At 43.9% G+C, this 22,982-nt stretch overlaps 1 protein-coding gene across 4 annotated transcripts in view; it reads left to right on the plus strand.

The window, feature by feature from the left end:
* Snx1 (sorting nexin 1) overlaps positions 1-21,739 on the plus strand; it is a 44,924-nt gene extending 23,185 nt beyond the window's left edge. The window contains exons 5-16 of one of the 4 annotated variants that reach the window (XM_017798999.2): positions 1,728-1,771; positions 4,681-4,822; positions 5,842-5,920; positions 6,370-6,445; positions 8,649-8,762; positions 8,948-9,041; positions 9,841-10,046; positions 10,295-10,423; positions 12,818-12,961; positions 13,616-13,696; positions 14,065-14,136; positions 20,535-21,739. In XM_017798999.2, the coding sequence (XP_017654488.1) occupies positions 1,728-1,771; positions 4,681-4,822; positions 5,842-5,920; positions 6,370-6,445; positions 8,649-8,762; positions 8,948-9,041; positions 9,841-10,046; positions 10,295-10,423; positions 12,818-12,961; positions 13,616-13,696; positions 14,065-14,136; positions 20,535-20,585 (1,232 nt within the window). In that variant the 3' untranslated portion in view covers positions 20,586-21,739. Of the gene's footprint in view, positions 1-1,727; positions 1,772-4,680; positions 4,823-5,841; positions 5,921-6,369; positions 6,446-8,648; positions 8,763-8,947; positions 9,042-9,840; positions 10,047-10,294; positions 10,424-12,817; positions 12,962-13,615; positions 13,697-14,064; positions 14,137-14,913; positions 15,357-20,534 lie in introns of those variants that run through there. The other 3 variants (XM_017798998.2, XM_008836290.3, XM_029564982.1) reach the window with 3 other exon arrangements.
* The last annotated feature ends 1,243 nt before the right edge of the window (positions 21,740-22,982 follow it).

Here is a 22,982-nt window from a genome sequence, read left to right on the forward strand (position 1 = left end):
GATGCCATAGTGGAAAGTAATTTAAACAGCTCATGAATCAGATTTATTTAAACACAAATTGCTCTAAGTGCTAAGCTTTCATTCCCTTGTTCTACATTATCTGGATACTTAGTCATGTTGATGCCAAGAAACTAGCCAATTAAACCATTTTCCTGTTTAGGGCCTGATCTTTATAATAGCACGTTGTTTGTGGGGGCTGTTTATTCAACATGCACTTCTCATTCCAACACATCTGAATAAAGTAGAGTCGTACATTTAACAAGATACTCTTTTTGGAGCCTTGGTGATTTGCACATGGCATTTTCAACTGAAATTAATTAGGAAATTTACATGTATTTTTCAGTCTATTGTATGAGTAGGCCATTTTAAGGGCTTCTACACTCTATATGTTAACCAAGTATATCTCTTCGAACATTGCCTTAAAGCAGTATCTAAAGAGCCTGCAGAGCCTCTGGGGGTCCTACCTTGCTACTACATTTTATGTATATTTGCACTTGAACCTTTCTTAATTGTGGATATTAAATTATGGAATTGAACATGACTATTCTATAATGGGTGGAATTTTGAATATTACTGTACATTTATATATTTTGAAATCAGTGATAAACAGTCTTAGTATTAGGCAGTGTAGTATAAGTAGTTTAGAAGAAGGTAATCCATATACTGTAATCTCTACAGCTTAATTTATAATTTCTGTTTTACCCAAAGCCTCTTTTGGTAGGGGTATGGTTTCCATCTTCTTTGTGTACTTATAAATAAAAGCAAGCATTTCTAGCCATCTCATTGAAACCAAGTTGCAATATTGATCCTGTTGATCCAGTACAGGCCCTTCTTCCCTTGGCTACTTATACCAGAATGAGTTCAGGAGCTTAAGCAACTAGTAATTGTTGACCTAGGCTTTCCTGTTTGAAGTGGGGAGGAGTCAGAAGCAAGGGAACAAAACCAACTCCAAACTCCAAGGTTCAGCACTGGAGCTGTTTCTGTCTGGATTCCAATGTATGTCTTTTCAGTGCCTAGGGAGTCAATGGTGTCTTTATCTCCCTGAGTGGTTTAGGTTAGGACACTACCAGGGAAAAAGAAAAGTTGCTTGAATCCCAGATTATTTAATAGTCAAAGGCTTTTTCATAAAAATAATTCCTCCAGGAAAGGGAGATTTTTGTGACATCAGGCAGCCCAAGTGTCTTCCTGCCAGGCCCTTTGCTCTGGGTGAACATGCTGGATCAGAGAGGTCAGTGTTTGCTAGCACCAGTGGTGGGGGCCATAGTGGTATTTCTGAAAGAGCAAACCAAGCCCAGAGCTAGCCTAGGGTAGAACTACTTGTTTCCTTTAACATCAGTTGCTTCCTTCTCCTCCTGCTTTATACAGCAAGAGAATTGTTTGATTTTGGACAGATGTGTGTAACCAGCCCAAATATTGGCATGGTAACAACTGATGAATTGTCAGTATCCAGTGCCTCTTTGTGGAGGGTATAAATGGAGCCTGGCTTTGGAACAGGGGACTGACTCTCTTGTCTAACTCAAACTGGGGCCCAGCCAGCATCTGTGGGGGCATATGTACCACACAGGCCCCAAGGCACAGTAAGAACTGGAGTTTAGGATTGCACATAAGGCTTAGAGATGAAGCAAGCCCTTTAATATAGGACTCCTGTAGCTTATGATCCCTGGTTAAATGGTTTTGGATTAGCATTCCTTTTGTTAAGAGAATAATCCTCTCTTGTTCTCCCACAGGGGATGGTATGAATGCCTATGTAGCCTACAAAGTCACAACACAGGTGAGTTCCAGTGCTTCTGCTGAGGACCACCTCAGTAGACCCAACTGCTCATAACAAGAAGGTCACCACTGAGATTTTTTTCTGGTTTGTTTTTTTTTTTTTTTTTTTTTGGTCTTTTTGAGACAGGGTCTCCCTGTAGCCCCCAGATGGCCTGAAACTCACTATGTAGACCAGGCTGGCCTTGAACTCAGAGATCCGCCTGCCTCTGCCTTCCCAGTGCTGGGATTAAAGGCGTGCGCCACCACACCCGGCATTTTTCTGGGTATCTTTTAGTTTTTTTCCAACATTTTTTTCATATTTACTCAATATGTAACAAGCCTACATTGCCTTGGTAATCTTATCAAGGTAGACCAGACTGAGCCTTCCCAATATTCTTCCAGGATGCTAACATTTTAGTGTGAAAGTTGGCAAGCATATCTGATTTTTACCCCATCCCTCTTAGGAATTATGCCTGGAGCTAGTTTAGTGGATTGCCTCAAATGAAAAATAATGGAGAATTTTTTCTGGGTATCTCCGCTCCCCCCCCCACCCCGGTCTTTTTGACCAAAAAAAGTTTAAAAGTTCTGGGCCGGGCATGGTAATACATGCCCTTAGTCCCAGCACGCCAGAGGCAGAGGCAGGAGGATCTCTATGAGTTCAAGGCTAGCCTGGTCTACATAGGGAGTTTCAGGCCAGCTGGGGCTACAGGGAGACCCTGTCTCAAAAAGACCAAAAGAAAAAAATTCTCGATTCTAGGGCTGGGCACAGTGGCCTACATCATCTGTAATCCCAGCATTAGGGAGACAGGAAGAAGTAGAAGGATCATGGGTATAAGACCAACCTGGGTTGCATAATGAGACACTATCTCAAAGAAACAAAAACTGTGTATATGAAGCCTTAGAACTGGGGGTGTTTTAGGAGGGGGTGCAGTGCTGTTGGAGACAGGATCTCCGAGTATCCCAGGGTGGCATCAAACTCTTAAATCTATTTGCCTCAGCCTTTTGAGTGCTGGGATTATAGGTGTACACCACCACACCTGGCACAAAGCTTGTGTGTATATGGGGGGTAGGGTTTCCAGACTCTTTGAACTCATGACCTTCCTACCATAGTCTCCCAGTCATTTGCTACTACATCTTGCTTTCTTTTAATACATTCTGTAACTTTTGCCCCTGAAGACTGGTTTTTTTTTTCTAAATATAATTTTACCAGCTAATAAATGAAGCCCTGAACCTACCACCAGTTTTAATTTTAAGATGAATACCATTGGCTCCATAGATTCCACCTTCCTGTTTATCCCTGTCGTGTCCACTGCTTCATGCCTCGGAGGCAGCCATTCTCTTGAGTGATCTCACTTCCTTCAAAAAGGCTTTATATTGTATATCTGTAAGAAATAAAGTATGTTGTTTTGAGTTTCTTAAAAATAAATACTGAAAATAGTATACCATCATTTCTCAGACCATCCTTATTGGAAGTAACAATAGTCCACTTTATGAATACAGTATAATACACTTCTCTTTTCCTAAACCGAGGCCACTTTTCATAATTACACTGTGTACGTACTTTCCTGCAGGTCTCTAGTATACCTGTGGAGTGTTTCTCTAGGGTAGATACCTAGGAGAAGTTCTCTTGGGTCATAGGTACTGCAAATATTGACTACAAGAAATGTGAAATTTTTTTTTAACATTTTTATGCCAATTTATACAAAAATTGATAGAAAAGTTCTCACTGACTCATTTCTGTGCCAGTAACTGACAAGGCCATCTTCTTCCAATCTGGTGGATATAGAGTTACGTCTCCTGGCACAGGCCCAACACTTTTTTTCTTGTTTTCCTAGAAGACTTCTATGTATTTCTCCTACTATTGGCTGGCCTCCTGTGAGCTCTAGAACCCACAGCACTTGTGTTGTTGTCTATAGACATTTCATCTGATTCCTGCCTCAAGGTCTTAGAAGCACTCTTTAGTAATCTTTTTTATCTCCTTTAATTCAATTAGCTAATACCCTAAGATAATTCAATAAAGGATAAATTGGTTACATAGAATTCTATCTTTGTTTTTTGTTTTGTTTGCTGTTATTTTGGGTCTCCCTGTAGCCCCAGCTGTCCTGGAACTCACTATAGACCAGGCTGGCCATGAATTCACAGAGATCCGCCTGCCTCTGCCTCCCAAGTGCTGGGACTACAGGCATGTGCCACCATACCTGGCAGAATTCTATCTTTAAACTAGAATTCAATATTTGTTTACTTAGAGCAAGTGTTCTTAACCTAGGAATGAAAGTATATTTAAATTTAATTGGTTGCCTTTCTAACCATACATACACACATACACACACACTTGGTATGTTTGTATATTTTTGTGGCATGTGTGTGGTGTAAGTGTATGTGGTACATGCACATGAGTATGCAGGTGCTAAGGCCAGAACAGGCAGTCAGGTGTAGGTGTCTTCCTCTATTGCTCTCCACCTTATTGCCATGAGGCAGGGTCTCTCGCTGAACCCAAAGCTCACCTTTTTTGGGCTGAGCTGCCTCATAAGCATTCAGAATCTCCCTGTCTCCACCCCCAGTGCTGGGATTACAGGCATACACAGCCATGCCCAGCTTTTTACATGGGTGCTGGGGATTCAAACTCGGGTCCTCATGTTTGCAGGGCAAATGCTCTTACCCACTGAGCCATCTCCCCAGTTCCATGATCCTATTTATTTTATTTTATGCATTTGAAATCTTCTGAGTAGGGCTTCTTAGATTTCCAGACTGCCAAAGGAGACTATAGTACAAAGTTTAAAATCCTTTATCTTGGAAAAAGTTATTTGCCAAGTGGCCAAAGGGCAGCAGTCTGGGAAATCTGTTTCCTTTGATGTCAGCAGGATAGCTTGCAAGATACTCACTCAACCAGGACTTGGAATGAAATCGCCTTGTGTTTTTTCCACCCCCAAGACAAGCTTACCAATGTTCCGAAGTAAACAGTTTGCAGTGAAAAGAAGATTTAGTGACTTTCTGGGTCTTTATGAGAAGCTCTCAGAGAAGCACTCTCAGAATGGCTTCATTGTCCCTCCTCCACCCGAGAAGAGCCTAATAGGTAAGTCTGTGGGCTTGAATTTGCTGGAGTTTTTCCCTAGTATTCTTTCAGGTAATATAGCTCAGTGTATGAGAATACTTCTGCAATTGTTGAATCTTGTGGTTAGAAAAGAGACATGTCTAGTATTTTCTTTTTTAACACTTGGGGTCTAGAGATCTAACCAGATTATTTTCACATGTTCTCTTTCCTTGAATGCCACTGGGCTGGGGCGGGGGGCCTGGGATTGGTTTTAGTCTCTAGTTTTTAGTGCTTTGTTGTAGTTGTTTTCTTTTGAGAAGTCCCACTATCTCCCAGGCTGGCCTCAAATTCAATGTATAGCCCAGGGTAGCCTCCATCTCATGATCCTTCTGCCTCAGACTCCTGAGTGCTAAGATTACAGACATGCCCCACCACACCTGGCAAAGAGAAATTATCATTCTGTGTGTGTGTGTGTGTGTGTGTTGCTAGTGATTAAATCAGAGGCCTCATATTAGGTCAACACTTTACCACAGAGCTCTCAGCCCCAGGAGTCTTAACGATTGCTTTTCCTTCCAAATTGAAATTGCTTTGAGGATTAAGGAAAGAGCCTTACTGCCATCAAGTGATTGTTAGTCTATGCTCAGAAGCTCATGAGTTTTATTTTTTAAAAAGCAAATGTACCGCCAGGCGTGGTGGTGCACGCCTTTAATCCAGCACTTGGGAGACAGAGACAGGCAGATCTTTGTGAGTTCGAGGCCAGCCTGGTCTACATAGTGAGTTCCAGGACAGCTGGGGCTACAAGGAGACCCTGTCTCCAAAAGACCAAAAAAAAAAAAAAAAAGCAAATGTACCTAAATCCCAGTATTTACAATCTCTAGCACTTAGAGACCAGTTAAGAAAATAAAGACTCATTCAAAGAAGCTTTTGTTCGTGCTGCTCATGATACACAGATGGCCCAAGATCACATTTTATAGAGCTCGCCTTGCTGAGTTTCCCTCCAGGTGACTTTTTTTAAAAAATAGATTTGTCCTTTTCACTATTCCTGTTTATTTTGCTTCTAGGAATGACAAAAGTGAAAGTTGGGAAGGAAGATTCTTCTTCTGCTGAATTTCTTGAAAAACGAAGGGCTGCTCTGGAAAGGTGAGTACCTAACAAGCATCTTCCTGAATGACTTGAGAACAAGAAGCCAGAACTGACAGTTAGGAGGCTTATCAGTGGGGGTGAAACTGAAGTGAGTTAGAGCCATACCTCCCTGCTGTGTCTCACTTCTCCTAAGTCTCTTACTCTCCCACCTTAGTCACAGGCCATCTTCTCTCTCCAACCAATGGACCAATCATATTTTCCTTCTTAGACAATGTAATATGAATGGTTCTGAAGTCTCTTTCTGACCAGTCAGTTTGCCACTTTGGAAATGTAAAGAACATGACCTTAAATGTATTTAAAGCAAAGGCTTGCTTAAGTATCTTATCTGAGGACATTTTAAGTAGTAAAAAATAAAATAAAATAACACCCCTGCTAGCACTATGCAATACCCACAACCTTCAGCTAGCTCCTCATCAGCTAACCAGATGACAATTTTTACCCTTTAGGTACCTTCAGAGAGTTGTGAATCATCCTACCATGTTACAGGACCCAGATGTCAGGGAATTTTTGGAAAAAGAAGAGGTTAGTATTGTATAAAACAGAATTTCATCATTTCTGTCTACCCCTAACGAAACTAGTTCATTCAGCAAGTACATGAACATGACAGCTAATGTCAGACAATATCCTAGTTGAGCTCAAGCCCCTAGGGGGACAAAGTGTTTTTCACTGTTAAAGCATCTCTGCATGTAGTAAAAAACAACTGTTTTATAGGTTCTGCATAGACTACTCATGATTGTGAAAAATTAGAGGCAGTCTAATCACTAATAAAAGAATTAAATAAAATATATCAATACAACAAACACAAACAGCAAGTATAAAGAAATACGAATACATGAAAGCATAAAATAGCCAGTTCACCATGAAGCAGTGTATAAATTAGCTCTGCAAACACAGACATCATTAAGGATCAAAAGAAACACCAGACGAGAGACAAATAATGTCACCTTAGGAAACTAGAAGAAAGTCACAGCACAAGACTCTCATGGATTTTTGGTTTTGTTTTTGTTTTTTAATTTTTTAAATTTTTCATGTTACTGTAATGAAATTCTTACTGTAAGAATGTGGAATTGGGCTGGAGAGATTCCTCAGCAATTAAGAGCACTGGCTGTTCTTGCAGAGGACCCAGGTGGCTAACAACTGTCCTAACTCCAGTTCTAGGGTATCCAATGCCCTCTTCTGACCTGCAGGCATTGCACAACATGGGTGCACTTACATGCATGCAAGCAATACATTCATACACATAAAATAATAAATAAAAAATTTTTTAGGGCCAGGTGTGGTGGCGCACACCTATAGTCCCAGCACTTGGGAGGCAGAGGCAGATGGATCTCTGTGAGTTCGAGGCCAACCTGGTGTAGTGAGTTCCAGGCCAGCTGGGGCTACTGGGAGACCCTGTCTCAAAAACACCGAAAAAAAAAATTTTTTTTGTAAAAGAATATGGAATTGGTTTTTTTCCTCCAAAATTTCTTAATTGAAAATTATCTGCCAGAGCTTTTTTTTTTAATTTATTATTTTTATGTGTATGCATATATTGCCTGCATGTAGGTAAGTGCACTTGTGTCATGCAATGCCTGCAGAAGACAGAAGAGGCTGTCGGAATTGCGGACAGTTGTTAGCTACCATGTGGGTGCTGGGATTCAAACCCGGGTCTTCTGTAAGAACAGTCAGTGTTCTTAACCACTGAGCCATCTCTCTAGCCCCAGAACTTTAAGTCGTTTAATTCTACCTCCAAATATTTCTAAATCTAGTCTTCCTCATTTTATAACCCTAGAGTGGGGTTTGGATAATTCTTTGTGGGAGAGGGCTGTCCTGTGCACTGCAAGGCGTTCTAGCATAGTACAGAACACCTCTGCCCACTTGATGCCAATAGCACTCCCTCCCAGCTCTGATAGCCAAAATCATCTCCAGATATTGTCAGAATCTCCAGATATTGTCAAAATGTTCCCTCGGGCAAAATGGCCCCAACTTAAGAACTACTGCATGACATCCTAAACCCCCAAAATCTGACTCTATTTCAGAGTAATTACTGCATAAAAGTACTGAAATTTATTGTGTAATAAATAGTAGCTCCAGTCTACATATATGCTCTATCCTTGGACATTTGTTCACTGGTGGAACTTGAATCATAGCACAACCTCAGACTCTAGGCTGTGAGTCCACTTCTGTGCAGAGGATGCTAATCCAAAGGAGCTTTTGGCTTTTAACAAAGGAATGTGCCAGCAAAGTGGGCAAAGTACTTGCTGTGCAAACCTGATGACCTGATTTCTATCCCTAACACTCATGTAAGAGTGGTGAACCAGCTCCACAAAGTTGTCCTCTGACCTCCAGATATATATGTGCCATGACACATGGATGTATACACGGGTAATGTTTAAAATGTTTAAAAACAATAGCCCAGAGTAATGCTTACTAGTTCTTACCTGTCTGTGTAGTCATATATTCTCAATGTGAGGTCAGCTGACCACATGACACTCCCAGTCTAATTTCTTTCTATGATATACTATCAAAAGCTGAAAATTTCATCGATCTTTTCTACCATGATATTTTGATTTTTTTGTATCTGCACATATTAGTTTTAAATTAATGTAACTGCCTTAGAATACAACAATCTGCAGTTCAAATAATTTGGCAAGTTTTGGACATGCCATCTGATGGATACTAATTCTTCTGAACCTAAAATAGGGGCAGCAGATAACTTGCCATCCCCGCCTTCTTGGTCTTGTAGCTGCCACGCGCCGTGGGTACGCAGGCATTGAGTGGTGCTGGTCTCCTAAAGATGTTCAACAAAGCTACAGATGCAGTCAGCAAAATGACCATCAAGATGAATGAATCAGACATTGTGAGTAGCCCCATGCTCCTCAGATGCCTAGCAAGTCCTGAAAATTCTGAGAGTAGAGATTTTTTTTTAATTAAGAAAAAAATTCAGTCCTTTAAAACGCACACAAAAAAAAACTGTTAAAGAAAGACTGCACCCCATTCCTATTGGAACACTTTCTGTTCAAACTCTGGGTTTGTGTGTTTCAGTGGTTTGAGGAAAAGCTCCAGGAGGTAGAGTGTGAGGAGCAGCGCTTACGGAAACTGCACACCGTGGTAGAAACTCTAGTCACCCATAGGAAAGGTAACCACTCTGAAATGCACTTGGACCTGGGGGACCTGTTCTCTCCAGTGAGCTGGAGATGAGAGGGCATGCTGTTTCCAGCCCTCAGCCATCCAAGCTGAAATTCTCAGCCTACCTGTTCCTTGATGTTCTGATTAAAAAGATATTCCCTGATCTTCTAGCAAGAAATGTGACTTAACCACTGTGAGCAGTGGGTAGAGGGAGTCCTTCTGGGTACACATTGCATCTGTTGCAGTGATTTGAGTTGGTAGCCTCCATCCAAAATCGTTCTTTCATTGCATGTTCATACTAGCAAGGTGAAATGTAGGGAAACCATGTGTCTCCCTTCTTCCCCTTTTAGTGAGCTTTGCTTCACTAGGAGCTCATGAAGTTTTTCAAGTTTGAATGCTTTCTGTCTGTGCCTTAAACATACCAATAATTAGAAAAGACCATTAGCGTGGGGCCAGTATAGGGACTAGCAAACTGTGAAGTGGCCCGTGGGATAGATCTGGTAAGCCATTCCTTTGGTCTGATTACAAGAACTGGCACTTGGTTCTCCAGGAATATTAGAACAGCTTCCTTCAGATAGGCCTGACCTAGTGGACTGTAGCACAAGTACTTTTTCCACCTGCTTCTGTGACCAGCTTAGGCTACTTTCCCTTCTCTTTGAATTTGGTAAACTGGACCTTAAGTGACTGGGTTGCAGCCTCCTGGTTATCGGATATGCAGGTAACAGTACTGCCAAGACATGCCATGCAAGGCCAAGTGACTTGTCCCTTTTCCTTGAGATCAGAGGAAATCTATCTTTTCCTCCTTCTAGAGCTTGCGCTGAACACAGCCCAGTTTGCCAAGAGTCTAGCCATGCTTGGGAGCTCTGAGGACAACACAGCTTTGTCACGGGCACTCTCCCAACTGGCTGAGGTAGAAGAAAAAATTGAGCAGATCCACCAGGAACAGGCCAACAACGATTTCTTCCTCCTTGCTGAGCTCCTGAGTGACTACATTCGCCTCCTGGCCATAGTCCGAGTAAGCTTCTCTTCCCCTTCCTCCTCCTTCCCTTGTTTAAAATTGTCCTTCTTTTGCTCTTCCCCCTTCCCAAGACAGTTTCACCTCATTTTAACTCATAAATGATTGTAACTTTTTCTACTCTTAAAATAATCTTGTAAATCAAGTAATCTACTTAGCTGTTAGCCAGTTACCACTAGTTATTTTGAGGCCCACAACCAGTTTTCTAGATAGAAATCAGAAAAGACCACTCTTGAATTTCCAAGTAGGCTCCCCTTATTATTGAAGGTGGACAGTGTGCTCTGTGCCTTTCTTCAAGCAAGGCTTATTGCAGACCTGCTGGCCTGGCCCCCTGGAGCAGTGACTTCTTCAGTCCTTTGGTCTTTGCCTCCTTAACAGTAAGTGCTGGCTTTGCCCTGATAAGAGCTCTTGCTGACTTTCACTTGTCCCTCCAACGTGGGCAGTCAGGTAATGACACAGATCTGGCTTGGCGTTGCATGGAGGAGTGTGACCAAGATGCTGAGAGAGCTTGTCACCAGAGCCCTCCTTGTGCTCTGCTGACCACACTGGTAGCAACATTGCAAGCTACCCCTCAGGTCAAACACCTCACTTCTTTTGGTGACCAGGGCTGTCTGTTTCTCGAACTCTCAGATCAGTTAAGGAAGTTTGACTGGGCAGTATTAGCTCTTGCCTGGCCTCCCTGAGACAGGAAAAAAACAAGAGGGAGCCTGGCACCTTCCCTGTAGAGCTTGAGTGCCTGATTCTGCTTGGTAGCAGGATGTGTGAGCCTCTAAGTGGGAACAGTGCCACCCACTACTCTTCACGCCCAACATATCTCTACCAGGGAGCTGCAGTGTTGTGTCAGGAGCTGAGCTACACCCTGAGCTCTCACTCCTGCAGTCACAAGTGTTACTATAGCCTACAAGACTATTCATTGTCCTCTCTTGGTTCTTGGGTTTGCTGCTGACTTCGTGATAAGAGGCTAAAAATTAACCTGCTGTGGAATACTTAGAGCTGGTCAGACTACTCATTCTGGAGAGCCATCTCAGGGAAGGGCTCTGTCGGGGAGAAGCTTTCAGTGAGGAGCATTGTTTGGGGTTCCCTGGAGAACACAGCTTTTGGATATGACTCCAGGCAAGGTGAGCCTGTGTGTACAGGGCCAAGAGAAGCTAAGGCTGGTTCTCATGGGTTAGGCTTTTGGCTAGCAACCTGGGAACACAGAACTGTGAACAGGTCATTTCTCAGATGCTTCCCCCCACCTCATGTCAGGGCTAGCAGTGGGAGTAGAGAAATGAGCAGAGGCTTCTTTTCTACCTTCTCTGAACCTGGACCTCATTAGCCCAGTGGGGTAGCTTTGGGCCATTCTTAGACATGAAGTCACCCATATGCAAGATTATCCCATTGAGGTATTAAGAATTGCCTTGGAGCCAGGCATGAACACATGTAATCCCAGCAGTCAAGACACCACTGTCAATTCCAGGCCAGCTAGGCTACGTAGTGAGTTCATTGGGATACATAGTGAAACCCTGTCTTCAGAAAAACAGAAGCTGCAGCATGCTGCAGAACATGACTGGTGGTCTGTATTCTGCATTCACTGAAGTTTAGCTTTGGCACAGGTACATGCTAAGAAAGCCTAGGAAACCTTTGCAGGGAGTGGGAAGCAAGTACACAGGGCTAGAAGGCCAGCCCCAGGCTTTGATCTGGGCTGCCTGAGCTTTATCTGGGCTGCCTTTTGAGGCCTATAGAGTGACAGTGGGGTGGAACCGATTTAGTTAGGTCAACAGCTGCCCTTCTCTGAAAATGCTAATTGTGTTCAAAAGACTAGAAAATAGGCAAACCAATAATTAACTTTGGAGAGCTTCTTGCAGGCCTTGATAGCCCAGCAGGTGAGTGTTTGGTTGAGATGAAGGCAGCATGTCAAGTAACCATTTTAGTGTTTAGGTAAAGAATCCTTAAACTGCCAGCATGGTGACTCATGCCTGTGATCCCAGCTCTTAGGGAGATAGAGGCAAGAGGATCAGGAGTTCAGGGTCATCCTTAGCTATTTAGTGATTCTGCTTGGGCTTTGCAAAAATAAAATTAAAAGTCCTTATGTTACTGTGCTGTTTGTATCAGTTAAAAGGTTGCTTCCACCAGGCGTAGTGTCATATGCCTTTAATCTCAGCACTCAGGAGGCAGAGATCAAGGCCAGCTGGGGCCTCAGGGAGACTCAAAAAAGACCTAAAAAAAAAAAGGTTGCTTCCTTGCATTAGACTTAGCACTCCTGGGCTAGGCTAGGCCCCTTGCTTTATGGTGTAGTATCTGCTTGTTTTCTAGTACTCTGCATACTTGTAAATACCTACTTTAATTGCTAATATAATGATGGTCTTTTCCAGTAAATAAGTTCTGTGAGAGTAGGACTGTGTGCTTCACTCCCACTGTATTATCTCCTTGAGTTTGGTAGACTCTTAGGGGAAAGTGTGTAGACTCCTGGTCTGAATTTTCTGAGGGAGGCCATTTAGAAGCCTCAGTGATGGCCATGGGCATCAGGCCACCTCCTGTGCTCCTAGCCATCCAGCCCTGGGAGCAGCATGAAGCAGCATGGCGCTGGCCCACTGGAAGCTTGAAAAGAATCTGACCCAAGCTTGTGCTTTTAGACATTGAGCTCCCTACCTGAGCACTACCACATGGCTGCAGACCCTGCCCTTGCTCAGTCCTTCCCTGGCACAGCTGCTAGGAGAGCCTCCTAAGGCAGAGCCAGCCAGGGCTGCTGAAGAGCTGGTTGTGCTCCTCCCAACCACCCTCCCCCACAGGCTGCCTTCGACCAGCGCATGAAGACATGGCAGCGCTGGCAGGATGCTCAAGCCATGCTGCAGAAGAAACGGGAGGCTGAGGCTCGGCTGCTGTGGGCCAACAAGCCTGATAAGCTGCAACAAGCCAAGGATGAGATTACAGAGGTGAGCCCCCTGAGGCAGCCAGCATGGGTATATTGCTGGCTTCTGAATGAACCTCAGTGCCACCCTGACCAGATGCTTGGAAACCCACAGCAGGCAAGAGAGCTAATTAAAGGGCCTCTGAGGGTGACTTCAGGGCCACCGTGAGGCCCACCCACCAGCAGTCTTGTCAGTCTCAGCAGCAGTGATTCTTGCATGAGTCTTACAAGAAGAGCTCTCTAGGGGATTCAAATTTGCCTCCCAGAAGATCTAAATTAAGTTTTCTAGGGCTTCTGTCTCTGCTTATGAGCTCCTAAATGAGAGGCTGCTATAGTTACCAGAGTTTTCTCAAAGTCCAGGTTTGGCCTGGGGCACATGGCAATCTTTTCTGACCAGCCCTAAGGTGGCCTGCTGGACTATAATGTACATGTTGAATCCTTTTAGGAATCTAATCCTTCCCAAAGGGACAGATTAAAAATAAGGATCCATTGAGGTCTCGTGTAGAATTGCTGTCTAAATGTAAAGGCTTAACAGTGTATTAAGTGATTTACACATGCACCCCACCTTTTTTATATGTGGTACTTGACTCAAACCCAAGGTCTCACACATACTAGGTAAGCACTCTACCACTGAGTTACATTCCCATCTCTTAAGTGATCTTTTCTTTCCTTTTGCCAGTGGGAGTCTCGTGTGACTCAATATGAAAGAGACTTTGAAAGAATTTCAACAGTGGTCCGAAAAGAAGTGATATGGTTTGAGGTGAGACAGAAGATCCTAATGGCTTGCTGTTCTTGTGAACTGGTGTGACCTTTGTGTATATGTGTGCATACTCCTATGCTAGTTCCTGGAGCATGGTAGCTGTCTTACAATTAGACATAAAACAAAGCCGATGGCTGCCATAGTCCTCTGGGCCCCTGTCCTTTCTCTCCTACTGGCCCACTTCCCACCCTCTAAGAAAGCTTTGCAGAGCTTTAGCAGAAGCTATTTGGCTGGAAATTACAGATATTCCAGCTGTTGACTCTACTTTCTGGAGGTCGTGTTTAACCTTAGTAGTAAACACCACCTTCCCATCAAAAGGGGAAGGAACAATTGTCTGGAAGATCAGTGTATACTCCTGTCTCCTATAGAAAGAGAAATCCAAGGACTTCAAAAACCACGTGATCAAGTACCTGGAGACACTCCTACATTCACAGCAACAGGTGTGTAAAGTATACATAACCCTCCTCCTCCAGTGCCTGCTCCAAAAGACAACTGTCTATTTGGGGATTTGGTGGCAAGATGTGCAGGGAGGGGGCTCTGCTATAGTTGATAATTGAAAACAGGCCAGTGCCTTTTGCTGACCAAGAGGACCTATCCTTTGTTGCTTTCTCTTTTTTCACATTTATTTTGTGTTTGTATGAAAGGTGGTGCCCATGTGTATGATGACACATGCTTGTGGAGGTCAGAGGACAACTTAAAATAGTCAGTTCTTTCTTTCAGGGAATCTGAACTCAGAGATCGAACTCACCTTGTCAGGCCCTGTGCCAAGCATATTGAGCCATCTCACTTCCCACTGTTGCCACAATTCTACAGTTCATTTTTTGGGGGCTGGGAGGAATTCATCTCTTCTCTTGCTGTTAACATAATTCCTTATACTTTGAGTGGTACCACCTAGTCCTCTTGGTTCTGAAGCCCTAATCAATATGTGCAACAGTGACCTGGTTGTGAGGAGTAAACCACTGGACTATGGCATTTACAGGGGTGTGCCCTGCAGGGAGGGACTGGAAGTGTCTTCAGAGACTGCCCTTGCACTTGGGACACAAACTGATGCTTCCCCCAAGTCTAGAGGGAAGTGAAGGAGTGTGGCTTCTGCATCTGCTCAGGTGGCTGTGGTGCATGGGGTATGCCATGACATTGAACTTGCTTCTCTCCCAGGCTAGCTCAGGCTCTGCTACTAGGTGGGGGCACTTGCTTACTATCTCCCCACTTCTTTGCAGCTTGCAAAACATTGGGAAGCCTTCCTTCCTGAGGCAAAGGCCATCTCCTAAGGGACCAAGAATACCAGAGCCCACCTGCGTGACGCTGCCTTTTTATACACTGTCCTCCTTCCCACCTCAATGTACCCCAGTTGATGCATCCTGCCTTTGCTGGACTTAGCCCCTTCTACCCTGCCCCCATGACCAAACTGTTCCCTGTTATTCTAACCAATATCTCATTTAGCTTCCACATATATTTTCTTATCTAAGAGAATAGTTTCCTGCTTTAAGCAAAAGACCTACAATAGGTGGTGGAATTATGGGTTAGGGGTGGAGTGTTGATATAAATATATAAATACAAATGTATATTTTTCAGGATGTGGTTTAGGAACTGGGAATAACATTTTCTGTTACTCCTGATGGTGCCATGAGAAGATTATATAATAAAATATTTGAAAACCAGGTTACTTGACTCAGCATGGTGACACTTTTTACTTTAGGCTGGGGAACAGTTAGGAAGCAGGTCTAAAATACCCCTAACCAAGAAGTTGCCCAAGTGCAGTAAGTTTCCCTCTGCTGTTGCCTTCCTATGGAACCGTTTCTTTTCTATACCTACCTCAGCTACCTGTTCTCCTTGATTCTTGTTGTTACTATTTTTTTTCTTTAGAACAGGGTCTCCATGTAGACCAAACTGGCCTCCCTCTGCCTCTGCTGGGATTAAAAGCATGCACCACCATACCTGGTTTTTGTTGCTGCTTTTTAAAGAAGGAACTTTAAAGACATCTCTAGAAGTAAGAAAGGTAAAACCTATTCTTCAAAGGAGACACATTCTCTTCTTGCCTTGCTTCCCTAACCATCCAGAACTCTGAGTCTTGTTCTATGGCCTGTCTCACCTTCTTAGTCCTCTTTTTGCCACATGTCCTTGCTGGGGGTTGTGGTTCAGTGGCAGCTAGGCATGTGCTTGCTTAGCATGTGAAGGCTCTGTGTCCAGTCCCCAACAAGAAGCAAAACAAAAACACCTCATCCTCAAGACTGTTCCTGCTAAGGTATAAAGGAGTGAAACGGGCTGCTTTTTAATCCCTTTAGGAGGAAACCCAGGCCCTTGGCCTCCAGATAGGGTAATCCCAGAGCACCTAAACCTTTGGAAGGTCAAAGAAGCTTTACTGTTGTGCCTGGGAGAGAGCATGCCCCCAAGAGCCCCATATGTGTGAGCACAACCAAAAGTATTCGACTGGTTTGCAGATCTCACCAAGGAAGATCAAGTCTCAGACCAGTCTCTTGCTAGGCTTCCCATCAGCTGTGCCTGTAGCTGCCTCAGCAGCACTGGCTAGAGGGGACTTGGAAGCTCCTCTATGAGTCAGAGCTACAATGTCTGCTGTGGGAATCCTGCCATCCAGCCCCACCGCCTCCAGAGATGCCCCCAATAGGCTTAGGACCTGCTCTATCAGTTCTGCATGGTAGACAGCTACGGTTGCAGGGCAGCTTGAAGCAAGAGATTACAGTAAACAGCACTGATTTCTGGGCCTCACTGTGGCACCAGCTGCCAGTGCTGCAACTAACTTTATCAGCAGGTTAATTATGGAAAGTTACTCATCCCTGCCCTACCTGTGCCCAAGATCCTTCTTACCACCTTTGATTTTATCCTCCTAGTCTTTCCCATGTGCTTACTTTTACTCAGTTATAATTACACAAAATATGTTGTATCCTGTTTGCTTCATTTGGCATTGTATATGTTATAAGCATTTCTTCCCACATCCTTATGTATCTTCACAAACCTGTTGTGTAAAACAATTACCATTTTAAGGCTGTACCATAATTCAGATTCATCACTTACTGCTTGGAGTCTTGGTTGGGTTGGGGAAGGAAACATTAAGTAACTTAAAATGTTAATATAATTTCAAACTTACAGAAAGGCTACAGAAATTTCACAAAGAACTGATATACCTTTTATGTAAATTTACCAGTGTTTACATTTTACCCCATCTGCTTTATGTGTTTGTGTTTGTTTTTTTTTTTGTTTTGTTTTGTTTTTTTTTTTTGATCTTTTTGGGACGGGGTCTCCCTGTAACCCCAGCTGTCCTGGAACTCACTATGTAGACCAGGCTAGCCTTGAACTCATAGAGATCCACCTGCCTCTGCCTCCCAAGTACTAGCACTAAAGATGTGCACCACCGCACCTGGCTTTGCTTTATGTTTTATCTATAATATTTTTGGTTTTTTGAGACAGGGTCTCATGTAGCCCACACTGGCCTTAAACTTGCTAGGTAATCAAGTCTGGCCTTGAATTCCTGATCTTCCTGCCTCCATCTCCCAAGTGCTGGGGTACAGGTATACGCCGCCATGCCTGACTTGCTTAGAATTTACATGTATTTTCTGAGTCATTTAAGAGTAAGTTGCAGACAGTTTACCCAGTTACCCCAAAATTTCAACATGCAGTTCCATAAGAACAAGAACATCCTAGCCTCATAATTTAAATAAAGTTATCAAAACCAAGAAGTTGGAGGCTGGAGAAATAGCTCAGTGGTTAAGAGCACATACTGCTCTTGCAGGGGATCAGAGTTCAGTTCCCAGCACCAATGTCAGGTGGCCCACATCTGACTGCAACTTCAGTTCCAAGGGGGATCCAATGCCTCTGGCCTACTCGGGCACCTATACTCATATACAAATACCCATACAGACACACACAAAAATAAATCTTACCAAAAAAACCCCCAAGAAGTTTAACATTGATATGATACCATTGTCCAATGATGCTCCATATTTGAATTTGTCAGTTGTCTGTGGTGTCCTTGTAGTGATTCTCTTTTTCTTTGTACAGGATCATGAATTACATTAGTTGTGATGATTACATGTATGATTACACATGCCTTTGTTTTGTCTTTGGTCTTTTTTGAAACAGGGTCTCTCTGTAGCTCCAACTGGCCTGGAGCTCAGTATGTAGACCAGGTTGACCTTGAACTCACAGAGATCTGCCTGCCTCTGCCTCCCAAGGGCTGGGACTACAGGCATGTGCACCACCACACCCTGCTACACATGCCCTTTAATACAGAAGAGTTCCACAGCCTTTCTTTGTCTTTCATTATCATGACAGTTTTGAAGAATGAAGACCAGATTTTATTGACTGTCTTAAATTTGAATTTGTCTGAGGTTCCACATGACCAGATTGTAGTATTGTGCATTATGGGTAGGGACATCCCAGAAGTGACTTGTCCTGAATACATCTGAGCTTAGCATATAATACCCATTGGTCCTATTACTATTGATGTTTTTTCTGACCACATGGTTAAATTGAACTGTTTCATTCAGTTGCAAGCCACTGACTATATTTCAATTCCCAACAGGCTCTTGTGCCTTTTTAACTGGTTTGAATGCTGTCTTACCTCTAGCATACATAACAGGGTGTTCCAGGCTTGTCTCCTGTCTTTGCTGGCCCAGCCCTAGGATTGTAGGCCATTTATTTCTCTAAGGAGTCTTGATTTCTTTCAGTGTAGAATGGTATTAGGAACCAAGATCTGAGTGCTAAGTATGCTCGTTGCTACTTGGAGTAGCATTGTTTCTATATGCTCCTCAGACAGCAGATAAATAGATAGATACTAAACATACTGACATACCGAAAGGGGCTGGCAAGATGACTCAGCAGGTAATGGTGATTGCTGCCACACCCAAAAACTCAGGTTCGATCCCTGGGACTCATATGGTTAAAGGAGAGAGCTGACTCATGCAAGTTGTCTGTCCTCTGACCTCCACATGCCACGCATGACCTCCACATGGCGCATGCGCACGCGCACACACAGATAATTTTAAAATTTTAATAAATACCAAGAGAGGGGGCTAGAGAGATGGTTCAGCAGTTAAGAGCACTGGCTGCTCTTACAGAGGATCAAGGTTCCGTTCCCAGCACCTGTATGGCAGCTAACAACTGTCCATAATTCCAGTTCCAAGGGACCTGACACCCTTTTCTTGACTCTGTGGACATTGCATGCATGGACACACTTAGGTACATGCAGGCAAAACACGTACAAGCCAGGTGTGGTGGCACATGGAGCACTAAGGAGGCAGGTCTCTGTGAAATTAAGGCCAACCTGGTCTACACAGTGAATTCTAGGTTAGCTGGAGCTATAGGCGACCCTATCTCAAAAAAAAAAACAGGACTCATACACATACAAGATAAAGATATATGCTGTAAGTAGGGATTAAAGTCAAGGAGCTGGTTATGTGGCTTAGTGGCAGCAGCTTATGTGGCATGTTCCTCTGGCTTCATAGCTTTCCCCTTACCTTAGCCTTCCATGTCACAAGGTTAACAGGACCAGTTCAGGGCCTGCGCATTGCTAGGCAGAGCTTGCAGACATGGAAATCAAAACAGCCAATAGCAGAAAAGGGAGATCTGAGCCAGAAGCCTCTGCAGGGCATAATAGGGCATGAAGGTATGTTTTTCCATCAGGGACTCAGTAGGGAGAAATGTATGGAGAATGTGATGCTTGAACTATGTCTTAAAAGTGAAGAAATGGCTGGACGTGGTGACGCACGCCTTTAATCCCAGCACGAGGCAGGCAGAGGCAGGCGGATCTCTGCGAGTTCCAGGACAGCCTGGTCTACATAGTGAGTTCCAGGACAGCTGGGGCTACAGGGAGACCCTGTCTCAAAGAGACCAAAAAAAAAAAAAAAATTGAAGAAGTGCTCTTGTCTGTCTGGCAGTGAGGGTGGGCATATGCATGATATACTAATAACTTTGGAGGTCCAGGTCAGGTGAGTGAGGTAGACCCCAGTGCCTGAGAGGACTGAAGCCCTTTGGACATCGCCCTGCAGTGTGTAGAGCTACCAGAGTGAAATGCTGCAGGCACTGTGGTGTAGGTATGTCAGAACGGGTGAGGTGAGACTCCAATGAGTTTCCAAGCTCCTCATAGCCACCTGGAGGGCAGTAATGATGGAATCAGCACTTGGTGAGAAGTTTGAGAGGTAGAGATGGAACCACAAGGATCTGACCATGGACCTAATGACAGACCCAGGGCAGAGGGAGGAAGCTCGAGGGACCTTGGGTTTTTTTCTTGAATGTCAGAGGAGACTGAACAGCACAGATTGCACAGGAGGCAAATGGGTTTAGAGCAGATAGGAGGGGGAGCAGTGGAACAGTGAGAACCCCTAGATAGAATAGAGACCAGTGGTTAGAGTTGAGGGAGATACAGAATAAAAGGAGGGTTTGTTTTTAAGGGTGGCACAAACTTAAGCATGTTAGAAAAATTCACAGGTGAGAAAGAGAAGAGCTATCGGTTGTGTTGGGGAGAAAAATGAAACCCCAGAGTATTGGATGGGACCATACCTGTGCTGAGGGCTGGAGCTGGGGGGCTTTACTGTGGAGACTCTAGGAAAGAAATCCACAAGAGGAAGGAATTGTACTTCCCTCAGGTCAGGACTTTCTTTTTACCAGTTTGAGACAAGGGGTTTAAATAATAGGTATGGAGATAAGTCTACACTTTCCCTGCGTGGCCTTTGGGTTATTTCCCCCCAGATCTCTGTGCAACATCTGAAATGAGAGATCCTGATATTCAGTAGTGTTTGGTGACAGTCAGAGGGATAAGGTAGGCTGCAGGCTGCAGTGTCTGTCACACATGAAATCTAGTAACTGGACAAATTTCATTCTGTAGCTGGGGACCCTGAAGAAAACAAAGAATGCCTTTCAGAAATTCACATTTTAGAAAGGAGGTACTGATGGAAATGTTCTCCGGATGGGCCAGGATCTGCTGGAGCAGAGTACAGTGATGGAGGGAATGTTCTTTGCTAAGAAAGCTCAAAGCACACAGGAGGCTGAAGCTTGTGGACTTCTAGCCCCAAGGTGATGAGATTTTCCTTCCCAGTGCTTGGTGGTTCAAAGAAAGTAGAGGGAAGAAGATAACTGTGACCCCATGTAACAGAGACACATCTTTGCTGCAGTTGGCATGTATGAACCATACACTTTTGTCTCTGGACTCACTGGCTAAGGCTCTCCACCCCATGTTTTGGCAGGTCAAGTCTGAGCTAAGAGATATGGGTGAGAACAAGTTGACCCATCCCCTGATCCTTGAGGATAGACACATGCCACCCTCAGTGTCCTCTGATACCAGTTATATGACTTTATGTTGGCACTCTCCACTAAACTAAACCCCGAGGTTGTGTGCCTTTATAAGTCCATGTCCCTGGCAGAGGTTCAGGCCCAAAACAAGGGCCAAATCAGTACCTGTAGAATGATTGTAGAGTTGCAGGCTCTGCCACCTGACATAGCCTACCTCAAGGACCCTAGCTAACCTTGCTCTTTATCTCCCGGTCCTTCACAGCAGTGTTAACACTCCATATGCACCCTTTCCTTTCTCATTCCTGTCTGCACTGCGCTTTGTACCTGCGGTGTTCTTTCTCAGCCCCCATTCTTCATTCTTGGAACTGTACCGTTCTGAAAGGGGCATTTTTCAGTACTGTGTAAGGAGAGCAAGAACATTTGTCAGTGAGAGAACATTCCCTGAAGAGCCTCACAGACACTTCTAGCAACAAGGTCCATGAAGATTATCCAAAGATGCCCATCAGGAAGGGATTAAGTGAATTATGGTACAGTCTTGCGATTGGATATTATGTAGATATTAAAAGTGATAGCTAACTATAGTCATTGATAAGGAAAATATTTTTGAGTGAAAAAAGCAGGCTATCGCATTGCATGTATGATATGATCTACATTTAATAAAACTGGAAAAGATGTTGAATTAAGTACAGTTGCCTCTAGAGATGGGATTTTGTGTGACTTTATTTTTTGTATCATATTGCTTAAAATGTCTGTATATTTATCAAATAAATCTATTTTCACTATGGGAGAACAATCCAGTGCATCCTTTGAGGCCTGTGGCATATGTAAATTTCCTGGGACGCATTCTGATGGGAATGGGAGCCCGCCCTCTCACACTGCTAGGTGTGTATTTGTCCTCTTTCCCTTCTCCTCTGTGCCCTGTTAGCCCTGAAATGGCCTCCTGAGCAACTGCAGACCAGGACTACATTGTCTCTACTCATCTTGGCGCCCTCCTGCACCCCCCAAAGCAGCCCCTGGGGACAACAACTGCTCCTCAGCTCCAGATTATCACCAAGGCCAGAGTTTGGAACTTTTCAGGAGACCCAGAAATCTGGCCTAATTTAGGGTTCAACGGGCCTCACCATTGTTGATAACTGAAGTTTGGTGCCTTAGCTGGAGCACACAGGCTGCCTCATGATGGTTGCCTGTGATCCCCGTGTGTTGTGGAAATGCTCCTGTGGCTACATCTCTTGGACAGAAAGCCCCACCCATCCAAGACAACTGAGGCAGCCAGCAGCTCATCTGTAGGATACATTTTTGGGTCTAGAAAAAAAAAAAAAAAAAAAAAAAAAAAAAAAAACCACAGGAAAAACCCTGTATGGTCTGAGACAGGACCTTCCCTTAAAGAGATGTGATAGCTGTTTCCTAATGACTATCCCCCCTGAACTTCAAAGCCCTCAACTTCCCCTTCCATTATGAGTGAGGAGCACAGGACCACAGGTCTCTTCAGGGGAAAATCAGTAGCTTCACCAGAAAAAAAAAAAAAAATGACCTAGGCAGCCAGGAGCATGGGGCAGAGTTTATACTGCCCTGACAACCCTTTCCAATTTGGAGCCTAGTTATTAACTACAGTAAGAACTGTCATCTGTAAGCACTCTAATATGTTAGGCACTGTGCTCAGGCTTTAAGACATCTCCAGCCAGGTGTGGTGGTACTGGTACTCGCCTTTAATCCCAGCACTTTAATCCCAGAAGGCAGGGACAGGTGGATCTCTTAGTTCAAGGCCAGCCTGGTCTCCATGGAGAGTTCCAGGTCAGCTGGGGCTACAGGGAGACCCTGCCTCAAAAAGACCAAAAAAAAAAAAACAAAACAAAAAAAAATTTCCCTGCCAGGAGTTTGTCTAAGATCATATCCTGGAATTAAGGCTTGAACCCAAATTGCCCAACTCAGCTTGTCTTCACTGTTATGTCCCACACAATGTAAACAGAGACAGACAAGGTGAATTTATACACTGACCTATTGTTTTGTTTTTGAGACAGGGTCTCCCTATAGTCCCAATTGGCCT

The sequence above is a fragment of the Nannospalax galili genome, unplaced genomic scaffold, assembly GCF_000622305.1.
Source record: "Nannospalax galili isolate Female #2095 unplaced genomic scaffold, S.galili_v1.0 scaffold54, whole genome shotgun sequence".
In the NCBI taxonomy this organism is placed as follows: Eukaryota; Metazoa; Chordata; class Mammalia; order Rodentia; family Spalacidae; genus Nannospalax; species Nannospalax galili.